At 39.2% G+C, this 23,004-nt stretch overlaps 1 protein-coding gene across 8 annotated transcripts in view; it reads right to left on the bottom strand.

The window, feature by feature from the left end:
- The window catches only part of ptprub (protein tyrosine phosphatase receptor type Ub), a 214,193-nt gene that overhangs the window by 62,893 nt on the left and 128,296 nt on the right, over window positions 1-23,004 (bottom strand). For all 8 annotated transcript variants that reach the window (XM_081389782.1, XM_081389784.1, XM_081389785.1 and 5 more), the window contains exons 5-9: window positions 18,577-18,692; window positions 15,913-16,087; window positions 11,936-12,229; window positions 4,853-5,170; window positions 2,246-2,355 (exon numbers count right to left, since the gene is read on the bottom strand). In XM_081389782.1, coding sequence (XP_081245908.1) covers window positions 2,246-2,355; window positions 4,853-5,170; window positions 11,936-12,229; window positions 15,913-16,087; window positions 18,577-18,692 — 1,013 coding nt within the window. The remainder of the gene's footprint in view (window positions 1-2,245; window positions 2,356-4,852; window positions 5,171-11,935; window positions 12,230-15,912; window positions 16,088-18,576; window positions 18,693-23,004) is intronic.

Below are 23,004 nucleotides of genomic sequence, written 5' to 3'. Positions count from 1 at the left end.
GAAACATTTGCTGCACCTGTACCAGGCCTCTTTTAAGATAAGAGGCATGGATGAGAGCAGTGGGGGAAGGTTTGAGGGAGAACGCAGCGCCCTGCGAGCCTTTCGTCAGCAGTGCTCAGAGAAAAGTGGACAATGTGCTAATCTGAGAGAAACGAGAGGGAATTCTCCAGGCTCTGCCTCTCTCTTATTCTTTCCCTCTTCATCTCTCTGTATGCCTGAGAAGATCAGGCTCCTTGAGCCTGAAAATCTGTCCTTGCCTCCACTTTATAGGCCAAGCCTTTAAATCCCCTTTAGAAAACATCCTTGGGGCGACTTTGGTAGCTATGGCCTGGGGAAAAAAGAAAAGCAACTTATCAATGAGAGATAACTCAGTAAGTGCAAATGGTAAGAAAGGAGGCGCCTGATGGACAGAGGTGGCATTCAAAAGACATGATGATCTCGATTCGGCCCATAGCCGAGCCGATTGACGGTTCCACAAACAAAAGCAACTTTTCCTCTTGAGGTGAGATGTGTGTTTTGGAGCGTGACAGAAGCGGCATTCTCACAACTTTTTAGTGACTGACTGAGAGCCTGAATCATGGGTGAGGAGAAAGGTGACACTGAGGCAGGCAGTGTGACCAGAAAGAGAAAGAGTGTGAGAATGTTCTGGAACAGAGGAACAGAGAAACAGATGCTGGCTGTGGGAGGCCCACCACCTTTTCAATGAGCAGGCCGAACCTGTGTGCAGTGAACGGAAGAATGGAGAAACAGTTTAAGGGCTTTTATTAGATTGTTAGCTATCCTTCTTTTTGGGACAAAGTCATAAGCTTTCAATTTGCTGCAGTTCTGAAGAATTCATCTTAAGAGTACAATTATACAATGATAATAATTTTTCAAAACGACACACTGTAAAAAAATAAATAAAAAATCCTCGATCCCAGATGTAAATAATCAAAATAACCAGATATTTAATTAAATATTGTCACTTTTTTTGTTTTACTTCATGCAGCAGTGCAATAGAACAATTTGTAAATCATATAAGTTGTAAGTTAGAAGGAAAGTTCTTAGTTTAAATTAATTCAAGATATTTAAAATAATAAAAATAATAAAAATAAAAAACAACTAAAAAAGTCATGCAAACAGTGATATGGAGAGAAGGAAGGAAGGAAGGAAGGATGGATGGATAGACAAGCAGACAGATTTTCAGTTAGATTCATTCTAATTCTAATTTTTCATTTAATTTAACAAAATATTATAAATAATAAATATAAAAAATAAACTCAACTTAAAGTCATGCAAACTATCATGCAAAATGCCTTTCTTTTTTATTTCATTTTTTGAGTGCGTTTAATTTTGATAATTTGTTGATCATTATTATATACAAAGCACACTTCATTTGAATAAAAAAATCTTCTACAGTTAAATTATTCTACAATCTTCTATGGGTTGTACGTGACACTACCTCAGTAATGACTTCTTGATATCATTCCAAAACTGTTCCAGAAGCTCCTACAGCACAGCAGCCACATTCATAAAACATTGTGGTGTGTTGGTTAAGGCTCGGGACTGGAGGGTTGCTGATTCAATCCCCTCGAGAACTGAGCCATGAGCAATTATCAATGTGTCCTCAAGCAAAGCAATTAACCCCAGGCACTATGAGGTTCATGACGCTGTTCGATGATGACGTCATGGCAACAAATTTAAACAAGCAAGCTTCTAAAATGGCAAAAAGTGTAGGAGACAGCATATATAACTTTAGATAGAGGCATCTTTCTGTCATTTACTAACAGATGGCTGGTGCAGTAGGGACCAATTAGAGGCAGGGTTGGCCTTGGTGGCTCTTGTGTCTCTGGCAGCATGCAGAGTTCCAGGTCCAAATCATGACTTCATACATACTTCTGTCTGTCACTGACTGAGTTGAGAAAGAACACCACCAACAACTCAGCATTCCTGCCAACTAGACTGAAACTCTGAATTTTACAGGGGTGGAAAACACTCACATTCCAAGGTCTCACTAATACAGCGCACTGTCAGTCAGGTCTGTGTGCAATCGCATGCAGAGGATCATGTGTTAGCGGGCACGTTCATAAATAATTTAAACTGGCAGTCCAATTTTAACACACAGTGGGAAGTTTTGTCTTTCAAGGATTGTGGTTCATCGATATTTCACCTGGTAAAAATGCTGACACATCAGAGCGAATCTCCAAGGATTCAGACAGCGTGAGATAAATGGATATGAGTTTGGTAAAGAGCAGAAAGCACATACCTCATACTGCGTGATGAGGCCGTTGGGTTCCACCGGCTCCTCCCACTTCAGGAAGATCATATCCTCCAGCGGCGTGAAGGTAAGAGACTCGGGAGCAATGCCACCGGGAACTATGGGAAACCGAAGAAGCCGATGGTTATGAATGAAGATACAGACCTTCTGGATCCTATATTGTTGGGCAAGTAATTTCTCTAGCATTTACTCAAAGGATGAAGGTTAATCACTTAAAGTCCCCCTAAGGTCAACTCTAATATCCTCATTACAGCCGTTGTCATTATAAAAGCAGGCCTCTTATGTTATTAACATATTACATAGACTCATCCATTCTAACTAATATAAGTGATATGGAACCAAAGAGATCATCCATGAAGTATATCTGGGGGCTTAAGGCTCTGGGAATCCTACTATAAAGAATAGTATATGTTGTGTATTGAATGCTGAATTGTTTGGGTCCCCATCAGGCTTAACTGTTCCTTAAAGGAACAGTTCGCTCAAAAATGTAAAATTCTGTAATCATTTACTCACCCTCATATCTTTTCAAACCTGTATGACTTTCTTTTGACACGAATCTTTTTCATACAATGTTGTTATTGTTAACTAAAACTAAAGCTATTAAATTGAAGTTTTTGTTAATTGAAATAAAGCTGAAATAAAATAAAACAATTATTAGATGAAAAACTATCTATCTATCTGTCCATCCATCCATCCATCCATCCATCCATCCATCCATCCATCCATCCATCCATCCATCTATTTAGGCTGATTAAAATATTAATAAATACTATAATAGCAAATAAATAACCATAATGCACCATAATAATATCATAGTAATGATAGTCTTGATGACTCACGCCCTATATTCCCTAAGTCTTCTGAAGCCATATATTAGCTTTGTGTGATCTCAGTCTTTACTCAGAAACTTTTGCCTTCTACTGTAGCTCTGAAATGAGCTCTTCTGCATATTCAAATTTGATGTATTTTCATTGGTTACAAGACAAATGAGAACCAATCTCCTTTGACATCTTCACACAGCATACTTGAGTAAAATTTGATTACTATTGTACAGTATAGCTTTTCAGTGCATAATAATACACATTTTGTTCTTTTCGTCACACAAAGCTATCATCAGGATTCAGAATGCTTGAAAAAACATGAATCACATTCATGATTCTTTTTTTGTTGTTGTTGTCCTTTTAGAACTTGACAGCCCAACAAGCTTTCAACGTGTAGAGTAGTAGTTTGGAAAGACATGAGGTTGAGTAAATGAAGACACAATTAAAAATTGTATGAGTGTACCGTCCCTTTAACTAGCTTAACCAGAATCACCAGCAAGGCCATGCTGGTTGATTAGCTTCATCGTTTAGGTTTACAAATGAACAGCAGGAGTTACGCTGTTCAATCAACCACACCATAAAACAAGCTTTAACCAGCCGGGAGCAGCGTGGACATTCATGCTGGTCTGAGCTGGACTTCTCAGCAGGAGATACAAAGCCTGTGTGACAGATAGAAAGGGCAACACTTGCAGTTGATGACACGGCTTTTTTTGGCTGATTAATATTAACATGGGTTCATTAACAAACATAAACGCTGGAAGAGAGAATGAGGAGGAAGTGGAAATGGTGCTAGAGAGACAGATGACGTTCTTAGCTCAGCAGATGTTTTTACAGCACATTTGTGCTCTGTCACTGAGCCATCCTTGTTAGCCCTTGGGTATGAGCACAGAGTGTGTGTGTGCGGGGTGATAGTTGGTGAGGCAGAGATAGCCAGTGGCGAAAATAACACGCTCACTCAGATTGAGTCAAAATTGCTGACTCAATCACTTTTTCTTGTGACAGGCCTTGAAAGAAAAGAATTGCTGATTGAGGCTTCAGAGGAGTGTTGATAATTGAGCACTCTCTTTCCTCCCTCTCCTTTTCTCTCACTTCATCATACTTCCTGTCTGGGTGAAATGCTTGTGTTTCAAATTTTTCCCCAGAAAATTATTTTTGTCCTTCAGCCAAAATTTTTACACGGATTGAGCGCAGAAACAGGCATAAAAATCTCCCCTGACCTGCTCATGCTCAGCTCCCTGAAGAGAATGATTAAAAATTTATTTCAAATCCATTTGGGAATGTCTTTATGATTGTGATGTTGACCAAATCTAAGAGAAACATTTTTATTCAGAAGACTCCACAAGTAAATCTATCCATCCATCCATCCATCCATCTATCTATCTATCAGTATTTCAATAAAAAGTGACAGATTCCTTAGCAGTTTACTTTAACTGGAAAATTTCTGATCATTGATTGTTTTCAATCACTATTTTGCTTGAAGCCTGGTTCTCTATATATTGGCTAGGTGAGACTTAAATGGCCAAGACTTGGCAAACTTTGCCTACCGCCATTTGTAAACATTGTAAAAAATTCAGTTCTGAGCTTGTACAATTATTTTACTGATTAGTGGTAGTCTGAAGTGGTAGTAATAACACATTTTGTAACACAATGTTAGACATTTTGCCATTCATAAGACATCTGTGCTTCCCCACTCCTGAAAAGCAGCTGTCACTGCAACAGAAGTACAACAAATGATATATACAGATTAATATTCATTGAAAGCTCCACTACTCACTGTCCTCCTCAGTTTGAAACATAACCTCCTTCCCTTCCTTCTTGCCCTCGCTGTTGGCGAGTGCCAGGCGTATTTGGATGGTGTGAAAAGGAGGCAGATCTCTGAGGGTGAAACGCGAAGTGTTGTGCTCCACAGCCAGGCATTCTCTCACTGTGGTGTTGTGCCCACCGCCGCCCCCTGCGGTCGTGTAACGGTAGCACAAGGAGACGGAATACGTGTGGCAGCGGGTCAGGTTGAAGGCCGGCGTCTCCCACTGCAAGGTCAGCTGCCGGGACTGGATCTCCGAGGCTCTAAGACCACGCAGCGCCCGCATGGGCTCTATTGGAAAGGAAAACAGTGGAACATTTTGTTAACATAAGCCAAAAAAGCAGGGAATCTGCACAGAGACATCACCAGGTCATAAGACTTCTCGCCTACCCCACCCTCCATAGGTAGGAGGCACAACCACGGTCAAAAAAGGTTGACGGACCACCTGCTAATGAGGACACAACTCATGCCAAATTACGTTAATTAATTCCACAGGCTGCAGGTTGTACTCTCTCTCCCGCCATTTGCCTCTGTGTCGCTAAGCAAATCGAGTATCTGCCTACACACCGTCCAGGGGCCATGAGCCCCGTTCAAGGACATTCAGTTCTGCCAGTTACCGTTAGTGCAAGGTCGTTGCATTAGGCCAACTATTTTTGGCATACCTCACATCTGTGTTCTTACTTTCTTATTTACCGAGGGCAGAAAGATCAGCGACCACCTTTGGCGTATATAATATAAAGAGACAGAGGAAGCCACTGTCTGTAGGGCACACAGGAACCTTAGTGTTTCTCACAGAGAAGCGCAGACAGCAGGGAGGGTGAACCAAGGACATCCAGCCCCACTATCAATGAGCGCATTTGTCACGGTCCATTATTAAGGCAATCAATGCATTTTTGTCAAATAGATCTCCACATAATGTATTGTATTTCTTTGTTCTTTTAATGGGACCTGGTGACTAATGGGCCCAAGTGGGAAGGTACAACAAAGGAGATGTGAAGTGAGCACTTCCTGTGTAAAGTCATGGCTCAAGGTCTTTATTGTTCCTCTTGAACCGATGCTTAGAAGACATACTCTTAAGATTTAGGCTTACTTCTACTAAGAGTAAAGTGAGGAAGCTAATGCACCGAGACCGTAAGGACAGCGGGGCTGAATTAGAGGAAATGTATTTCCTTTTGAAGTCCTCAGAGGAGAACACGTATGGAACACAGAATACTAATTCAGCATTTCTCCTGCAGAATCGCACTCGTGACATTAAGCTCTTTTAATCCTGAAATATCTCACACATCAGAGAGCTTTTGCCACACCTTTTCCTTAAGATCTATATTTAGATTTACACTTCGTTTCACTCATAGATTTACATACAGATTAACTTCCAGTTCGAATGGGTTTCTTATCAAGAGAAGCACTTAGTCGACCTGAAAATGACACAAATTAAAGATATTCCTTTCCGAAAAAAAATACACATTGAATATAGAGGTCCCATTTGACCCCACAGGAAATACGACCAGAATAGTGTTGGTCGTCTTAATGGAACTATTGATTGTTAGTTAAAAGCAAACAAATAGGATGCTGTTGGCTTGTGCCATCTTTAAAAAACAATCCAAGAGTCTACACTGTGCTCTTTGAGGAGCCCAAAAGGGCCTTTTGTGCCACCCTACTTCCCTTAACCTAGTTCGAAGGCTTTGTCTGGATGCCAAGAGCAGCGCTTCGAGCGCCCACTCCTTGGCACCCATCAGAGATGGGACCGAACCCAGAGAGAGCAGCCAGAGGCCTGGGGCAGCATGTCAATTCCTCATGGGCAGCTGGAAGTCCAAACAAGACCGGTTTCTGTCCCATTACACTAGATAATATTGATACATGAGGTAAATATTTTTTATACATTTTCGAACATGATACATTTTTGTTCAGGATGCTTTTATAAATAGAAAGTTCAAAAGAACAGCATTTATTTGAAAATAGAAATCTACTGAAACATTATGTCTTTTCTGTATTTCTTTCTTTCTTTAACAGTTATCCCAAACGTATGAATGGCAGTGTATATAGTAAGAAGTGGTTGTCTAGCCGCAGAAGGAACTACTAAGTACCATAAAAATGGCATAAAACGGGTCTATATGACTCATGCAGGATATTCCAAGTCTTCTGAAGTCATACAATTGCAGACTGAATAGGAACATACAGACTGAAATGTAAATAATTATTTACTGAAAATATTCAGTAATCACAGATTTCAAACTCTGTGTCCTAAATTTTAGTCTGTTCCTCACACAAAACTCAGACTTCAACATTCAGAAAACTTATACAGCAAATAATGTTTTTTGTGCCAATTTGGGCCTTTTGAGGGTTGACAGCCATTTACCACTATCTACTTTCATTGCATGGAAAAAGAGTATTGTTCAAAGCATCACCTTTTTTGATGCAAGACAGTCATTCATACAGGTTTGGAATGGGTGAGTAAATTATGAGAAAATTTGCATTTTTGACTAACTTTCTTCTGCAGATCAAAAAAAGATGATGTTTTGAATAATGTTTCAACTGTTCCTGAATAAATAAAGTCTATGGGGTCCAAAACACCCATTAACCATAATTGCAGGGCCACAATATTTCAAAATATCTTCTTTTGTGCTCTGCAGAAGAAAGTTAGTCGGCTACACTTTATTTTAAGGTGACACAGTTACATTGTACGTACTTAAAAAAGTAATATTAATTTTACTACATGTAATAGTTACAGTTAAGGTTAGGGTTAGTTACAGTACTTGTAATTATGCATAATTTACTTTTATTACTAAAGTAAATACATGTAGTAATGTGTAACTATCATTTTCAAATAAAGTGTTACCAGAAAGTCATACAGGTTTGGAACCACACAAGGGAGAGTAAATGATGACAAAATCTGCATTTTTGGGAGCAATGTACCTTTAAGTCATTACAGTCCAGAGTATAACTCACTCCGAGGAACACCTAAAGAGACCCAGTGGCAGGTGGAGGTCCATCTGTGAACCAGACTGTTTGTCCCATTCTTCCATCTTTTTCCTCTTTCTAATCTCCCTCTCCTCCAAGGAACATTCCTTCACATCAAGTCTTGCTCCTAATCACAACAACGCCTCATCAAGCACACCTGGCCGTGTTCTGTGAAATGTCCAGCAGTTCCCTGGCTATGCCCACAGGACTGCGCCTGCTTTCATCATTTTTATGTAGGTCACTTCCAAGAGCCGCGCACCAGGATGCAATCTTCAGCTGCAGCCAGAACCAACCCAGTCATCCCATCATTCATTTCACTTTCCTCCAATTTTTTTTTTTTTGGAGGAGAAGTCACCCAGGGTTGTGAAAGTATCTAAAGTTCTTGCAGTTGAAAAAATAAATAAAAATTATCTGCTAAGAGTGAGGTACCATACAAGGTGAGCCTAAACATACAAACAAATAAACTAATACGATCATGTTGGATGCGAGCTAGGAATATATCAAAAGGGAAGACTGACAGCATCGGGTCTGTGTACAGGCGTTAATGGCATCCCTGGATGGAGGCCATTTTGAGCAGATCATATGAAGCCGGAGATGATTAAAGTCACCTTTGTAACAGAGTAGGTGGATTCACCTGCTGGATGAAGACAGATGAGCTGACACTAGACTCTATCCACCCCCCCCCCCCCCCAAAAAAAAAACATCAGGGAGAAAATGTGACCAGTGGGAGTTTGTGATGTATAATAGCAGCCCAGCCTAAAGATAAAGAGAAGTGTCACAACCCATAGGTAAGAAAAAAACAAATGACAATCTTCCCCTATTGAATAAAAACATCTTTAAGTCACCATGAAATCAAAATGTACAATTCATGTGCCCTCGTATGGCTCAATCATTAATCAAAATAACTTTCCCTCCCTTTTGCAATGACATCTTTTCTCTGATGATGTGTTTCTCGGTGTGAGGGCAGGACAACCTGTCACTCACATGATATCGCCGCAATAGAAAACCACAATGATCCAACGATCCAATCAATTCCTGATGGACAAAATCAAGTCTAGCCCAAGTCTCAGCTGTTTCACTCAGATATTCATCATAATAGGGAAGAAAAGACAATCACAAATTCTGTTTCATGCTGACTTTAAACCAGCCTAAGCTAGTTTTCTGGTTTTAGCTGAACTGGCTGGCCTGTTGGCTGGTTTAAAAGGGGTTTCAGTGGGTCCAGATTCAGGATGGGAGACTAGCTAAGAACCAATATGTGAGACCTTCTTAAACCAGGCATTTACAACTAGTTATGACCTGCTAACTATTTTAAAATGGCTTAGGTGGGATTTTTTTTCTCAGCAAAGTCAATATTTTAACCATTTCTCCCAGTTAGCTTAAATGGAGAGCAAGTGGACACTACAAGAAAACAATCTCATGTCTGTAGTTTAAGAAGAGATTGTGGTCAGATGGATTAAAACATCTACAATCACAAGTCAGACATTTCAAAATGACCTCAACTATTTCTTGATGAAATGATCTATACACAATGCTATCATAACTATTTTATAACTATAAAGTCACAATGAAATGGAGGTAGTGACAAATACTTTCTTCTGTATTGTGAGGTACAAACAAGTGTAACGCATTATCTAAAAAGAAAAAAATGAAGAGCGGGTCTTGGTTCCATGCATCAGTTGTTGATTGAATTTTGTGATGTGGATGTTGAAGATTCAGACAAATGTGAGATTGCAGGGACAGGGTTTAAGTGGACTAAATGATTAGAAAAGTCCTGCATATGTCACCAGAGATCTTTTCCCTGAAAAGTCCAGTTATGACATTTTGACATTACGAGGTCAAAACTCTTGCATGGATGAATTGTTCACAATAACACATATAACATGCATTTAAAGAATAAATAATAGCGAATTTTCATTTCATGCTGCCATTAAACTTTTAAAAGAGACAACTAATATTTTATACTTAAAAAGACTCTTCAATTCTGTCATCATTTACACTCCTCATGTCATTCCAAATCTGTATAAATGTATTCTGCAAAACAAAAGAAGAATTTTTTAATAATATTTCAACTGCCATGTTTCAGCAGAAGAATTTAAATTTATGGATGAACAATCCCTTCAAGTAAAACATACCTGAGAGCTCCATCAAGTCTCATGAGTACACCTCTGAGGAATAAAATTTCATTGTACACTTGACAGGCGAAGCTAATGCGTTAGGTAAAGAACTATAAATCCTTCATCAAATTCAGTGAATGGATCGGTTTCAAATATAAACTGTTGAAGATGATGTTGCAAAACAAAGATCTTGTCTTGTAGCAGCAGCTAATATTCTTTTGAGACTGAGTTCCCTGGAGACTAATCAGAATATCGAGTCACATGACTGTAGATGCTAACCCTCTTTTAACCATGATTAACAAGTCATCAGTGTATGTGAGCAAGCGCTGTCAAACAAATCAAACTTCATAGCCTCTGACACAACATGGCGTTCCCACTAGCGCACTTCTCCAAGCACTCAATTATATCTTCGACTTCTATTTAGTTGACGGCAGAATACACAGGAGATTTGAGCACGAACGGAGTATGGAAAACCTCATTTTACTTCCAATCCCACTGATGTGCTTCTATTGAGTCAAAATTACATCTTCAACAGTTCAGCAAATATGACAGCAGCTTAAACAGCCCCAATATTCATGTGCAGCGAGGCACCACAGGGAATATGATGCAAATACTCCATTTAAAGAAGAATTTCAATCTAGACTTAATGTGGAAGAGAAAATGGAAACAGTTGGAAATATTTAGCGGGAATGTCTGCTCCTCATTTTTCTCCGCCTTCCTTTTAGAGACAAAAGCTGTTTAAGACTAAAACGCGTCTCCAAGTAATTCACAGACGAATCTTTCTCGCTCCGACTCTGTCTTATCTGCTGATGTCTTTTTCTCCCTGCTATGCCATTCTGAAGTCTCCTGTGTTGTCATGCTCTTCTGCTCTCCGTGTTTCACCTGGCTGCCTCTCTTTGTCTTGCTGGCTGATGAATGGTAGGTGTCTGGTTTCCAGAACAAGGTGGGAATGATTGTGATGTGTCATTTAAAAAGGAAGGCGATGATTTGTGTGATAACGTGTGTGTGTTTAGAAGACGATGTGATGTAAAATGGTGACCATTGCCACGCTGACCAGGTCCAGGGGCGAATCCTCAACCTGCATTTTCACTCTTTTCCTTTCGGATAAAAACAGGATCAATCTTCCTAATCACATCCTTTCCAGTTCTGAAACAGCTGGACGTGGCAGAGACTCTCATTTGCAGGTAGAACCATGCATTATCGCACCCCTTGCTGTTTGTTTTGACAGGCACAAGAAGGCGCCACAGGAGAGATGCCCGCAGTTTCGGTTCAGAACATTTAAATTTAAATTAATCATCCACTTTTTCAAAAAGTACGTTGGATATAATTTTTACGAACTGGCATTAAACAATTTTCAAATTCACATGCTGTTCCATTAGTGGTTGATCAATATGGGTTTTTAATGGAAAATTATGAGAAAATTTAAGCGGGAGAATATACTGGTAGTGTCAATCAAAAGTTTGGAATAATTACGATTTTTGCTGCTTAATAATTAGCTTAATATCTTTGAATAAAGTCTGTGATTCATAAACAAGCAAGATGGAGTGAGGAAAAGGAACAATATTTATTTGAAATGTAGTCATTTTAATAATTATAATAGTTTTAATAATACACTTTTTTAACATTTTTTTTTCTACAAAAATATTGAGCAACACCTGTTTTAAACTGTTTCTTGAGCACCGAATAAGAGTATTAGAATGATTTGTGAAGGATCATGTGAGACTTCTTTTAAAAAAAACATAAAAAAAAACCTTTATTATTCCAAAGTTTTGACCACTAGTTTGTAAATATATAGAGAGCTGTTTTTTACCCTACATAACAAGATTAAATGGAAAGCTTAGAAAGGGGAAAGAGTTAGATATTTTAATTAATTTCTCATCACAGTGAAATGAGATCATCACATTTCACATCACAGTCTTCCAACATTAAAATAATCTATTTTCAATAGACTTTGTAATGAAAGTGAAGTTCTCCAGTCACTCACCTGCACACTTGGTTCTGCTGATGAGGGGTGGTCCAGATGGCCCGGTCCCACCCTCACCCGGCCGAGTGAGCAGCACACTGATATGGTACTCCGTATCTGGATCCAGGTGCCAGAGCTTATATGTAACCATGTTAACTCCAAGGATCTCCGACCAGGGTGCCTGGCTGGCCCGATATTCGATTTCCCGACGGATGATAGGGCCATCGCCCAGGATGGAGTTGGTGTTTAGTTGAATGATCAAATACGTGGAGCCTGCTCTCAACAGCTGGGGCGGAGCAATGGGAGATGGGGGAACTGTGATAGAAACAGAGAAGATTACGGTAAAAGTCTATTCAAGGAATGAAGAAAATGTGTTCATATTTTAGCCTTTTTCAAGCAACCCCTAGAAGGAATATATGAAATGTTTTAATGTACTCTAACCTGAATCAGTCTAATCTATTTTACCCAGTTTTTAAGCTTATCTTGACAGCAGTTGACATGAGATGAAATAACATTTGCGGTTCAAAATGGTACAACTTAAATGCAAGGTTCAAGGGTTAAAATACCAATCTGGCCATGCACATTAAACCTCCAATAGCTGGTTCTTTCAGGTCCTCAAGGGAGAGCTATAAGTAAACCAACAGATGTGCAAGACTGTAGACTGTGGAAGAACGTCAGATACAAGGTCATGCTATTTAATGTGAGATTTTGAGAGCTACCTTTCCTGTAGCTCAAACAGTAGAGCGTTGGTGCTTGCAACGCCACGGTCACGGGTTTGATTCTCAGGGAAAGCAAGAACTGATAAGAATGCAAATGTGTTATGTGGCGAGCAGGACGAGGCCGAGGGCCGTGAGAGAGCATCACGAGGCCGGTGGTGTGATTACTGATGAGCGACACCTGCGCGACGCACCGGTCTCGTATCTCTCACGGAGGAGCGGAAGCATAAAGGAGGAGCGACAACAGTGGGAGGAACTCTCTCGCTTTTCACTGTCGTCGCTCCTCCTTTATGCTTCCGCTCCTCCGGTGCGGAGACCGGTGCGTCGCGCAGGTGTCGCTCATCAGTAATCACGCCACCGGCCTCGTGCCGCTCTCTCACGGCCCACGGCCTTGTCCTGCTCGCCACATGTACCTTGAAATGCAATATAAGTCGCTGTGGATAAAAGTGTCTGCCAAATGCATGAATGTAAATGTAAATTTTCATATCTAGCCCCCTGAGGAACTTAGCGGGCAGAATAACAAGGAAAAAATCTCCTATTAGATTTGCAAGGTAAAAGGTTTTTTTGGGGATATATATTTAAACCCTGACTAATCACTAGAGCTTCAAAGGGTCTTGAGTTATCGAACAATTAGTGAGAGAAATTGATTTAGAAGGATGGAAGCGAGGGTCCAATGAAAAAAAAAAAAGATATCAGCGCTGACTTTTCCCATGACTAATCTTCGGGTCTGCTGTGTCTGCAAGCTTTCTCTCTCAGGGCCAGCTGCAGATGGCAAATATCCAGCTAGGGACAGAGAAAGCCTCTCCTTGGAGAGATATGAGATGCAGCGAGTAATAAAGCTCATCTTGTCTGTCAGAGAAAGGCATAATAAAGAACTCGTATTATATAGAAGAATAAAGCCAACTCAAACTCCACTTTCATATTAGAGGAGACATAAAAACTGGCCGCCTTTTCCTTATGATTCTCCTTCTATCCAGCGTTGGTTAGGGCAGATTATTAATTCCACCCCGAGAAAGCTTCTTTCGCCAGAGTTCAGAGTTACTGCGAAAAACAGATCTGAACCCTACGGACTGACTGAGAACAATTCTCATTAGCCCTCTGGCTCCTCTGCATTAGCCCTGTTGTTATGTAATCTATGGGCCCATTGAGGAACAGTGAGTTGTGAAATGAGTTGATCAAGCTAATTAAAGGACTGATTAGCCTCTCGTTAGCGGGGGCAAGCGTGGGAGGGCAGTTTGGAAAAGACAAGGAGAAGATCAGAGCGAAAGGAAAGGGAAATCTAAGGTGAGCGTAATGAGCTTGCATCAACGCTGCCACGCTAGAATGTGGGCCTATAGCTTTATGGACTCGTCTGGTGGGGCCAATCTGCCGTGCTTAACTGAGGTGCAGTAATGCATTTTAAATAGGACCTCCTGTCGAAGTAAAAGCCATCAGGAAGCAATGCCAATAACATGCTGCAGAGGGAATGCAGCTATAGTCTGAAATGGCTTTAAAGCTCTGTAACATAGAGACACAGATGCAAGCGGGTCTCATTATAAGTTATGCTTCATACTGCGACGTTCCCGAGTGGATTCTGCCTACAGCTCTGGTAAAAATATAATGATGAAGTTGTAATGAGTCAATGTGACAAGTGCCACAAGAGCAAGCGCTTTGTATCTAAGCACTTTGCTGAACATTTGATTAGTCAGACCCCTAAAAACAGTGCATGTTAAATGAGTTTTGAATTGATGACAAGATCTAGAGAACATTTACAATTTTATCCTGTGATTTGGTTTAATTTATGGCATTTAGCAGATGCTCTTATACAATCGCTTTAGCAGCACAAGCAAGAAAAACATGCCAATTAGAAAGTTATCTGCTGGGAAAGTGCTATCTATACAACAAGGGCGTTTCTCTTAAAAAAGTAAAATAAAATAAAATAAAAACAAAAACCCATTAGGACTCAAAAATATCCTTGCAAAGACCATTTAATTCTGTGATCTGGGTAAGAAGGAAGCAAAGTGCTTAACCAGAGTTAAATAATAAACAGTGTGAGAAATAAAAATAATTGAATGGCTCGAAGTTTCTCTTTTAGGATCTCTGAGGGTATTACCTGTGATTTTTCATTTCTAGTTTTGTTATGATTGCATTAAAAAACAGCCTAAAGGTTTTATAATGCTGTGCTTCTAGGTCACATTGTGGCATACAGTAAAGCCGTATTTCTAAATTCGCCATAATCCGTGCTGCTACATCTATCAATAGGATTAGCATGGTGCTGTCTCATAGCCTCTCTCAGTATGCCTTGAGGATGGAAGCTGAATAACCCACATGGCTCCATCCATCCCTATCCTTATTCCACTCCTGACTTCTCCTTTTGCTTAGGGGACATCAATCTGACCAGGGTTTAAAGGTGGACACAGAAAGCTGCCACTGTAGGCTGATGGGCAGGTGTCAAGTTATATGGTTGAAATTTCAAGTAGGGAGGAGGTTTGCTTTGGTTAAATACGATGCTGAATCATCGTGATTATTCTCAGGAAATGTTTTATACTACTTTAGACCCTTGATACTGTTCTATAAATACAAATAAATGAAATCTCACAGATTCCGATCGAAATGGATAACCTAGTTGAAAATGATAATTATTTACCCCTCGTGTCTTTTATGCCTTTTTTTTCAAGCTCCAAAAAGGACTATATATAATAATGTTAAAAAAATGGGATTCATTGAAAATCTGCAACAGATCAAGAGCAGCTCTCAAATCAAATACGGCACCCTATTCACATAGCAATATGTAGATGGGGTGTCAATAATATCAAATCTGCACCCTTCTGTATTTGAATTTAGCTGCAGCGGAGGTGAAGATTCAACTTAAACTTTGTATGACTTTATTTGAAAGGACTACTTAATGGTGCTTTTTATCCTTTTTGGAGCTTGAGTGTGTAAACATGTAAAGACTTTAAATGTTTTTGTGTTAAACAGGAAAAAAAGCAGCATACAGGTTTGAAACGACATGAGGTTGCGTAAATAAAGACAGAATTACTATTTTGGTGTGCACTACCCCCTTAAGCTTTACTAAAAACCAACTGCAAACAAAAGTCAACACACACACACACACACACACGTTTTACAAAACTGATAATTTCAGAACAAAAGAGCCTAAGATGAGAGAATGCAATGCTATAATAGAAAAAGAATACAATGACATGGATTTAGCCAGAATCCCATTATCCTGTGATGTGCGCATTATGGGCAGTAAAACGAAGACACAAAGGACAAAAGAAAGGAAGAAAACAAGCTCTTCACCTTTGACAATGAGTTCAGCAAAGTTGGAGACGCCGGAGCCTCTGGAGGACTGCGTGACGCAGCGGTAGAGGTCCTGCTCTGGCTTCTGGACGTCCTCCAGTTGAAAGGACACTGCGAAGCGGTTGCGGCCCAAATGCTTGACAGAACCACCTGAGGACACTTCACCATTGTGCCGCTAGAAAAGAAGAAAAACATAAAAACACGCTACAGTCTACTCACCAAGCATATGCTGCCAAGTAGTTATATAAACACTGAATGAGCAATGCACTTTTCTGAGATAAAGCCATTTGTCATAAAACTCACATACTCAGCCAAAACAAGACTAAAATTGAATTTGCCCAATTACTTGACAAAGTTATCAATTATGCATCTTATATTTAAGGTACACACATATATCATAGTGACAACAGGCTATCAAGCTCCTAAAGGCATGTATGTACACTACGTATGTCCGGAAAGGAACTGACGCATTCTACAGAACCCCTAAAGGGACGGGAAAAATATATTTTAATGTTTTTGGGTTCTCTCGCAACAGTTGGGTTATTATATTGTATATAATATGCAGCCATCAAGGAGCCATTTGAAATCGGGGTATTGAAATCGCTTTTGAATGCAATTTCGCTTTCCAATTCGCGATCATGCGTACTCTGTGTATACTACTGTAAGTACAGCAATGACGCCTTTCATGCAGATGGATGACAGTGAAAAGCTTACATTTATGTTGAGAGACAAGCCATAAAAGTTGGAGACTGAAGTATGATTCATCTGAATAATAAGGACCAAAAATAAGGACCAAAAATAAAGAAGTCTTGCACTTGACTTAGTACTGGGAATTGCTACGTGGAGCTTGGTGAGGAACCAGACACGTCTCTCACACAAAACCACACTTGATAGCAGCAACCTTTCACTGCGGCTCAGGTAATCATAGCGAGACAGTGGTGTGAATAGCACCCATCCAAGATGTCAACGCATTCGCATTTTCCCCTCTCTGAATACCAAGGACACAAAATGAGCGTTGAGAGTGCACTCATACGAACAGAAAGCACTTCGAGAAGGAGGTCAGCGGCTGCCACACAACTATGTGTGTTTATTACGGGGCTGCTAAAGTGTTTAGGCTTTCAATGTGGTTCAAGACCACACAAACCAGACCTGAATGTAAGGGTAATGTGTGGGCAATGGCTGCAAATTTGAGGTTCACATAAAACAAAGCCAAACGTACAATCATCTGGCTTTGAGGGCCACTTTGTCTTTATTCAACCTAGCAATCACATTCAGTGAACTGCCAGGGGACAATCTGTTTGTACTAAACGTGCCACATATTACAGATGCATTTGAACAATGCCCCTGTTTGGTATCAGTTTAAAAAATGTTAAAACTTAAGTTACCTGACCATATACTGTAAAATGTTTTATATTTTTAAAGATAATACACATAATTTTACTATTCATACACCTTTCAAAAGTTTGGGGTCGGTTATATGTGTAGGTGTGTATATCTATATCTATATATATATATATATCTATATATATATATTAAAATAACACACATACTGTATACGATATATATACACACAAATTACTGACCTCATAGTCTTGTTAAATATACTGTATAGCCTCTCTCTGTAAATTACATGCATACTTTTATATGGAAAATAAAATAAAAAATCATTAGTTAAACAATATTTTCCCATTAAAGTACACATACTCCCTCACATACTCTCTCACTCTCTCTCTCTCACACACACACACACACACACACACACACACACACACACACACACACACACACACACACACACACACACACACACACTAAATGAAAGCTATAAACTGTAAAATATAGAGGTTACCAAAATGTCACACTATAATGCCTGTAAGGACCACAGCAGCCAAAAAAAGGGGGTCAAAAACATCTACAGAGTATGATGTCCATGATTAAAGGCAGAAACTAGGCTGCAGCTGCAACTACAGACAGAAGAAGTAAGAAAACATCCATATAAAATGGAAGTGAAGACAGAATCATATATCTCCTGCTGTGTTTAGGGGAGGAATGAGCACTTCAGAGGGTTTGAGGACATTGATTATTGCAAAATCGTGTCGCTGTGACAGCTTCTAACCACAGGCATCTGTCCTTGACCTTGATGTGACATAATCATTCATTTAATTTAATTCCACCTTTTGATGCCAGAAACTTCAGCTCTCTGAGGGCAGTTGGAAATGTTCCTTCCAAAGACCATGTTTGATCCTAAAAATACTCTCAGAACAATTATATTATATAACAAAGGCAGACGAAGAAAGAGCGATCTCTACATGGCTTTTCTTTCGAAGATTTACAGTTTACAACTAATTTTCTTAAAGATCTGAAATGTAACTGAAAGGTTGTCAAGTAAAGCTCTCTGATCGCATCTGAGGAACTAAAGGAGTTTTAGAACAAAAATCAATTTAAACCAAAGTGGGCTTAAAGTTTACAGTGCCCAACTTAAGAATGCTGCCCTTTTAAAACGGTAACATTCAGGTGCTTTGAGCTTGCAAATTTTCACGACAGATGACAACCTCAGCCTTAGATGATTATTCCATTGCTAAAGATCTCCATAAAAAAGAAAAATTTGAAAAAACATGATTATACTCACTAAAAATACCTCCATAAAAATCAATCTATACTCACTTCCAACAGGAACTTCTCTGCTTCAGAGGGACGTCCTGCTGCTACGCACTGGAAAGTGGCGTTTTGTCCAGCGTTGACCTCCACGTCTCCCAAGCGAGAGAAATGAGGAGATTTATCTGAGCACAGAGACATAAGGGGTTCAGAATAACAACAAAATATCTAAAGTAACGGAAAAAAAATATATGTAATTTTTTATTAGAATACACTACCATTCAGAGTTTTTTTTTATTAATACTTTTATTCAGCAAGGATGAATTCAATTGATCAAAAGTCTGACAGTAAAGACACTTATAATGTTACAAAATATTTAAATGCTGTTCTTTTGAATTTTCTGTTCATCAAAGATTCCTGAAAAACGTTATCGCAAATATTACTGTTTTCAACATTGATAATGTTTCTTGAGCACCAAATGAGCCCAATTAGAATGAATTATGAAGGATCATGTGACACTGAAGACTGGAGTAATGATGCTAAACTGTATTTTTGATCAAATAAATACAGCCTTAATGATAATATGATTATTTCAAAAATATTTTTTGTATCAATGTAAAAGTGTTTACTGGTACTTTTTGATCAATTTAATGCATCCTTGCTTGAATAAAAGTATTAATTTTTATCAAAAAGAATCTTACCAACCCTAATTTTCTGAATGGTAGTGTGCATACAGTAGTCCACAGTGATGCTGACCACACTTTCGCACTTTACAACATGCTTAAAGTCAACACTGAAATACATGTTTCTGATATAAACAGACAAAATACTTTCCATTTCTGCTGCCATAATCAGCCCCCTTTATTATCAACATCACGCCTGAACCAACTGGCTCATTTCTGGTACGTAACGCCCACATTTTACAATCCAGTCAAGTCCTGCCCAACATTTCTCCACTTAAATGTTCTATCTTCCATCAAACGCGTCATATTTTGGAAGCAAAATGCGTTGCGAACGTTGTTTCATGTGGACTTCAAATGCAGGGAAACAATCTCTTAGTGGCCAGAAATGTTAATTTGTTCCAGTTTGACTTGCTAGTTAAACACTGTGTCTATAAATGGGTTGTTTCCTTGCCTGTATGTCTGTATGTGAGATAACTGATAAATCCTATGACATAAAAAGGTCTAGATAATCTTCCTCCAGCATATATGGTTCTTGGTGCTTTCCTTCCCTTTAAACGAAATCTCAGTTCAACAGTTAAACTAAAATATGACCTTTTGAATTTAAAAGTCATATCTATTCATTTGAAGACTTTTTTTCAACTGAATATAGGGATTAAACAGGATAACTAGAAGAAAGAAATAGATGAGATAGATAAAAATAAAGAAATACTTTATTGATCCCCAGGAAAAAATACAGGCGCAAGATTGCTACAATATGCTATATAAAGTGCACAAAAACACCCCTATGAAAAGACGGTGCAGTCAAGATGTTACATTCATTGTCTGCATATTATATTACAAAATACACTGTATGAAGAAACCAATTTTAGAGCCTGTTGGTGGCAGAGGATACACTACTCGTTCAAGTGCTGAAGAGCCTACCAAAACAAGAAGGTGGACAAGAGCAAAAAAGGAAAACAAACAGATAAATGCTGAGGTTCTATTAAATATGGCTTTCACATTCTAGTTGCGAATGTATAAGTGATTTTTTTTCATCAGTTCTTTGAATGGATGTCAGATGTAAAAAAGGCCCTCGGGCAACATGAATATCTTCATGTGTTAGTTAACAGTGTTTAGTCTCTGAGAGCGGAGGAGAGCTCCTATGGGAACCGCAGCCAGCCCTGTACGCCTGACAGTTTGATTGTTACTTAAACAGCGTACAGTTTATGTATAATTTAATATTTTTAACTATTGAACTGTTTCTATTTGCATGGTGATAAGAGATGAAATCACTTTTAATGTCCCGCCAATTCAACTACATGCATGTTTGATTAAAAATAGACTAACTTAAAGCTGCAGTCCGTAACTTTTTTGGGTTAAAAATTATCCAAAATAAATTTTTGAGCAAGTACATTATCAGCCAGTGTTCAAAACGATCTGCTTGCCTTAGCTTGATTCAAAACGGAAGGCTTGTAATAATGTTTTTAATTCCAGTGGTACTGGTGGATTTCCACGGGACATTCAAGCGTGTCTTTTTGTCATTACGTCACATCTGTACACATAAAGGAGGAGTCTCGGCTAGTAGGAAATGTTGCGTGTGAGGATGTTGGAGGTGGAGGTTTATAGCCTTTTCTCACAGCACTTGATATAATTAAACTTTTCAATTTGATGGCGGATCCAGAAAGGTTCAAATGACAATCACCAGTGACAACTGGAGATTCACCCATTGTAAAAAAAAAAAGAGACTGCAACCAGCCCATGCGAAAACAAGGATACATATCGGAAGGGCATTAAATGTAGTCACACAATGCTGATGTTGTTAACATTGACAATTTGAGAACAAAGTATAATTTGCAGAGTTTGACGTGATATGATAAGCGGCCGTTAGATTTAATCAGCGCGATTTACTGCAATGCTTTTTTTCCCTTAGTTGGTCAGAACAAAAGTGGATGTTACTTTCTTGCTCAGATTGACATTTTCCGGTGAAAATTCTTATGTTGGTCATACTTCCAAATAGTAGAATCTGTGATTGCGAATGCCAGTATCCACACCGACCGACAGCCGCACATTCTCCTCAAAACACTGGATTCATCCGCGCTGTGCCGTGCCGAGGCACAACCCACGTAAAGTTGATAATTCCACGAATAACTGCAATTGCAGATTTCGAACAGAGATGGCGACAAAGAGGAAAAATTACAGACTGCAGCTTTAAAAAAAGTTGTACATGATTTCGAAATCCACCTTATTTGACATTTTCTGTGAATGTGCGAGACTTTTGATTCAGTAGCCACAAATACAAGAATAACTAAAGTGCAGTCAGTGATAAAACTTTGCCCTACAATACAAGGATTTATTTCAGAAGAACCGTTTTAATGCTTTTGAGCTGCAAAGTTGCTTCATTTCCATTATAATTGTTTCATTTTTGGCTAATTTCCTTATTGGTACGGTATGGTTGCATTAAAAAAAAATATTTTTCCCATACTGTAGGTTTCATAAGAAGGCTGTCTTTGTTAGATCTGCAGGCTCTAAAAACGTATTCTTAAGGATGTATATAAAATCACTGTAAACCGCCTACCCGCACTGCAAACATCTGAAAACTGTCAATCAAAGCAGATAAATAGGCTGTGAGGTCTGATATAACAGAATGCTGTTCCACTCTGAGCGTATATTGTTTATCTGATTTGTAAAACCAGGCGGAGGCCCAAGCTACATTGTTTGTAGTCGACGGGTGGCCAGGCGTTCGGTGTGGATTCCACTGTGTGATGCTCAATTCATGTTTTTATGAGTCAACATGAATCACAAGGCAAGGAAATATGAAAAGGGACTGGAAATCTGTCAGCTAGATTATTAAATATGCTCGTCCTGAAGACTTTGATTAATAGATATTGCAGTTGCCACAACACTAAGGTTATGATGTATAGAGAATACAAAAGAACAGAAGGAATCAGAAGGAAATCTTCTCTCTTTCTCGCTCGTTGTACACTTTTGCCTGCCTTTCCTTTTTGACTTGTCTTGCCAAACGGTGATTTCCGCAGTCTGGCGCAATGCCACTCACGACAATGTGTGTCCAGGTCCTGATGAGAGTTTTAATTATTTAATGTGCACAGTGGGGCTTAGATGATGCCATCTGCCGCCTGCAGGAAGTGGGGAGGGGAGCGAAGGAAGAGGGTGTTAGGAGACTCAGCAGAGATGAGCTGTCATGACCACAGCATCTGTTGATTTGCTTGTTTGGAATTCCACTTTATTACCATCTAATAGTACTTTGTCAGTTTTCTCTGTTTAAATATGTATAAAGATCACTACAGTTTTATGAAGCCTTAAAAGCATTAAGGTGTCCCTCAGGGGTTGTGAAAGGGATTGTTAACTTGGAGCGAAGACCGCATCTCTGCGGTGTGCCACCTATCCCTATCGGCTGGTCACTAAAACACATTTCAGCACATCAGAAACCATTACAGTTGATAATTGCGCTGTCGGAGCCTATTGAATCGGCCTTAGAAAAGGCTTGCATCTCTGAAATAAACATACAGACATGTTGTTATCGTATAAAGCAGCTTGTTTTAATAAAAGCCAGTCAGATTAGGCAGGATTCACGAAGAATGAATCGCACCCGCTGCATCATTTATTATTTGCACACGCAGTCTGCATTGTTCTAGCAACCGATTCACTAAAGGAATTATGCAAAGTAGGCACAAACATGGCCTAAAACGCAATATTATGCATGAGAAATTAGCAATTTCTGAATTTACAGGTTGATTCTAGATGTACTGCGATCTGGTGTACTTTACTGGGACTGCCCAATATATCTAGTTTTGAACAAATTAATGTGTCCTTGCTG

This window comes from Scardinius erythrophthalmus (genome assembly GCF_964197995.2).
Source record: "Scardinius erythrophthalmus genome assembly, chromosome: 16".
Taxonomy (NCBI): Eukaryota; Metazoa; Chordata; class Actinopteri; order Cypriniformes; family Leuciscidae; genus Scardinius; species Scardinius erythrophthalmus.
The sequence above is the reverse complement of the archived record's forward strand: the minus strand, read 5'-3'. Positions and strand labels throughout refer to the sequence as shown.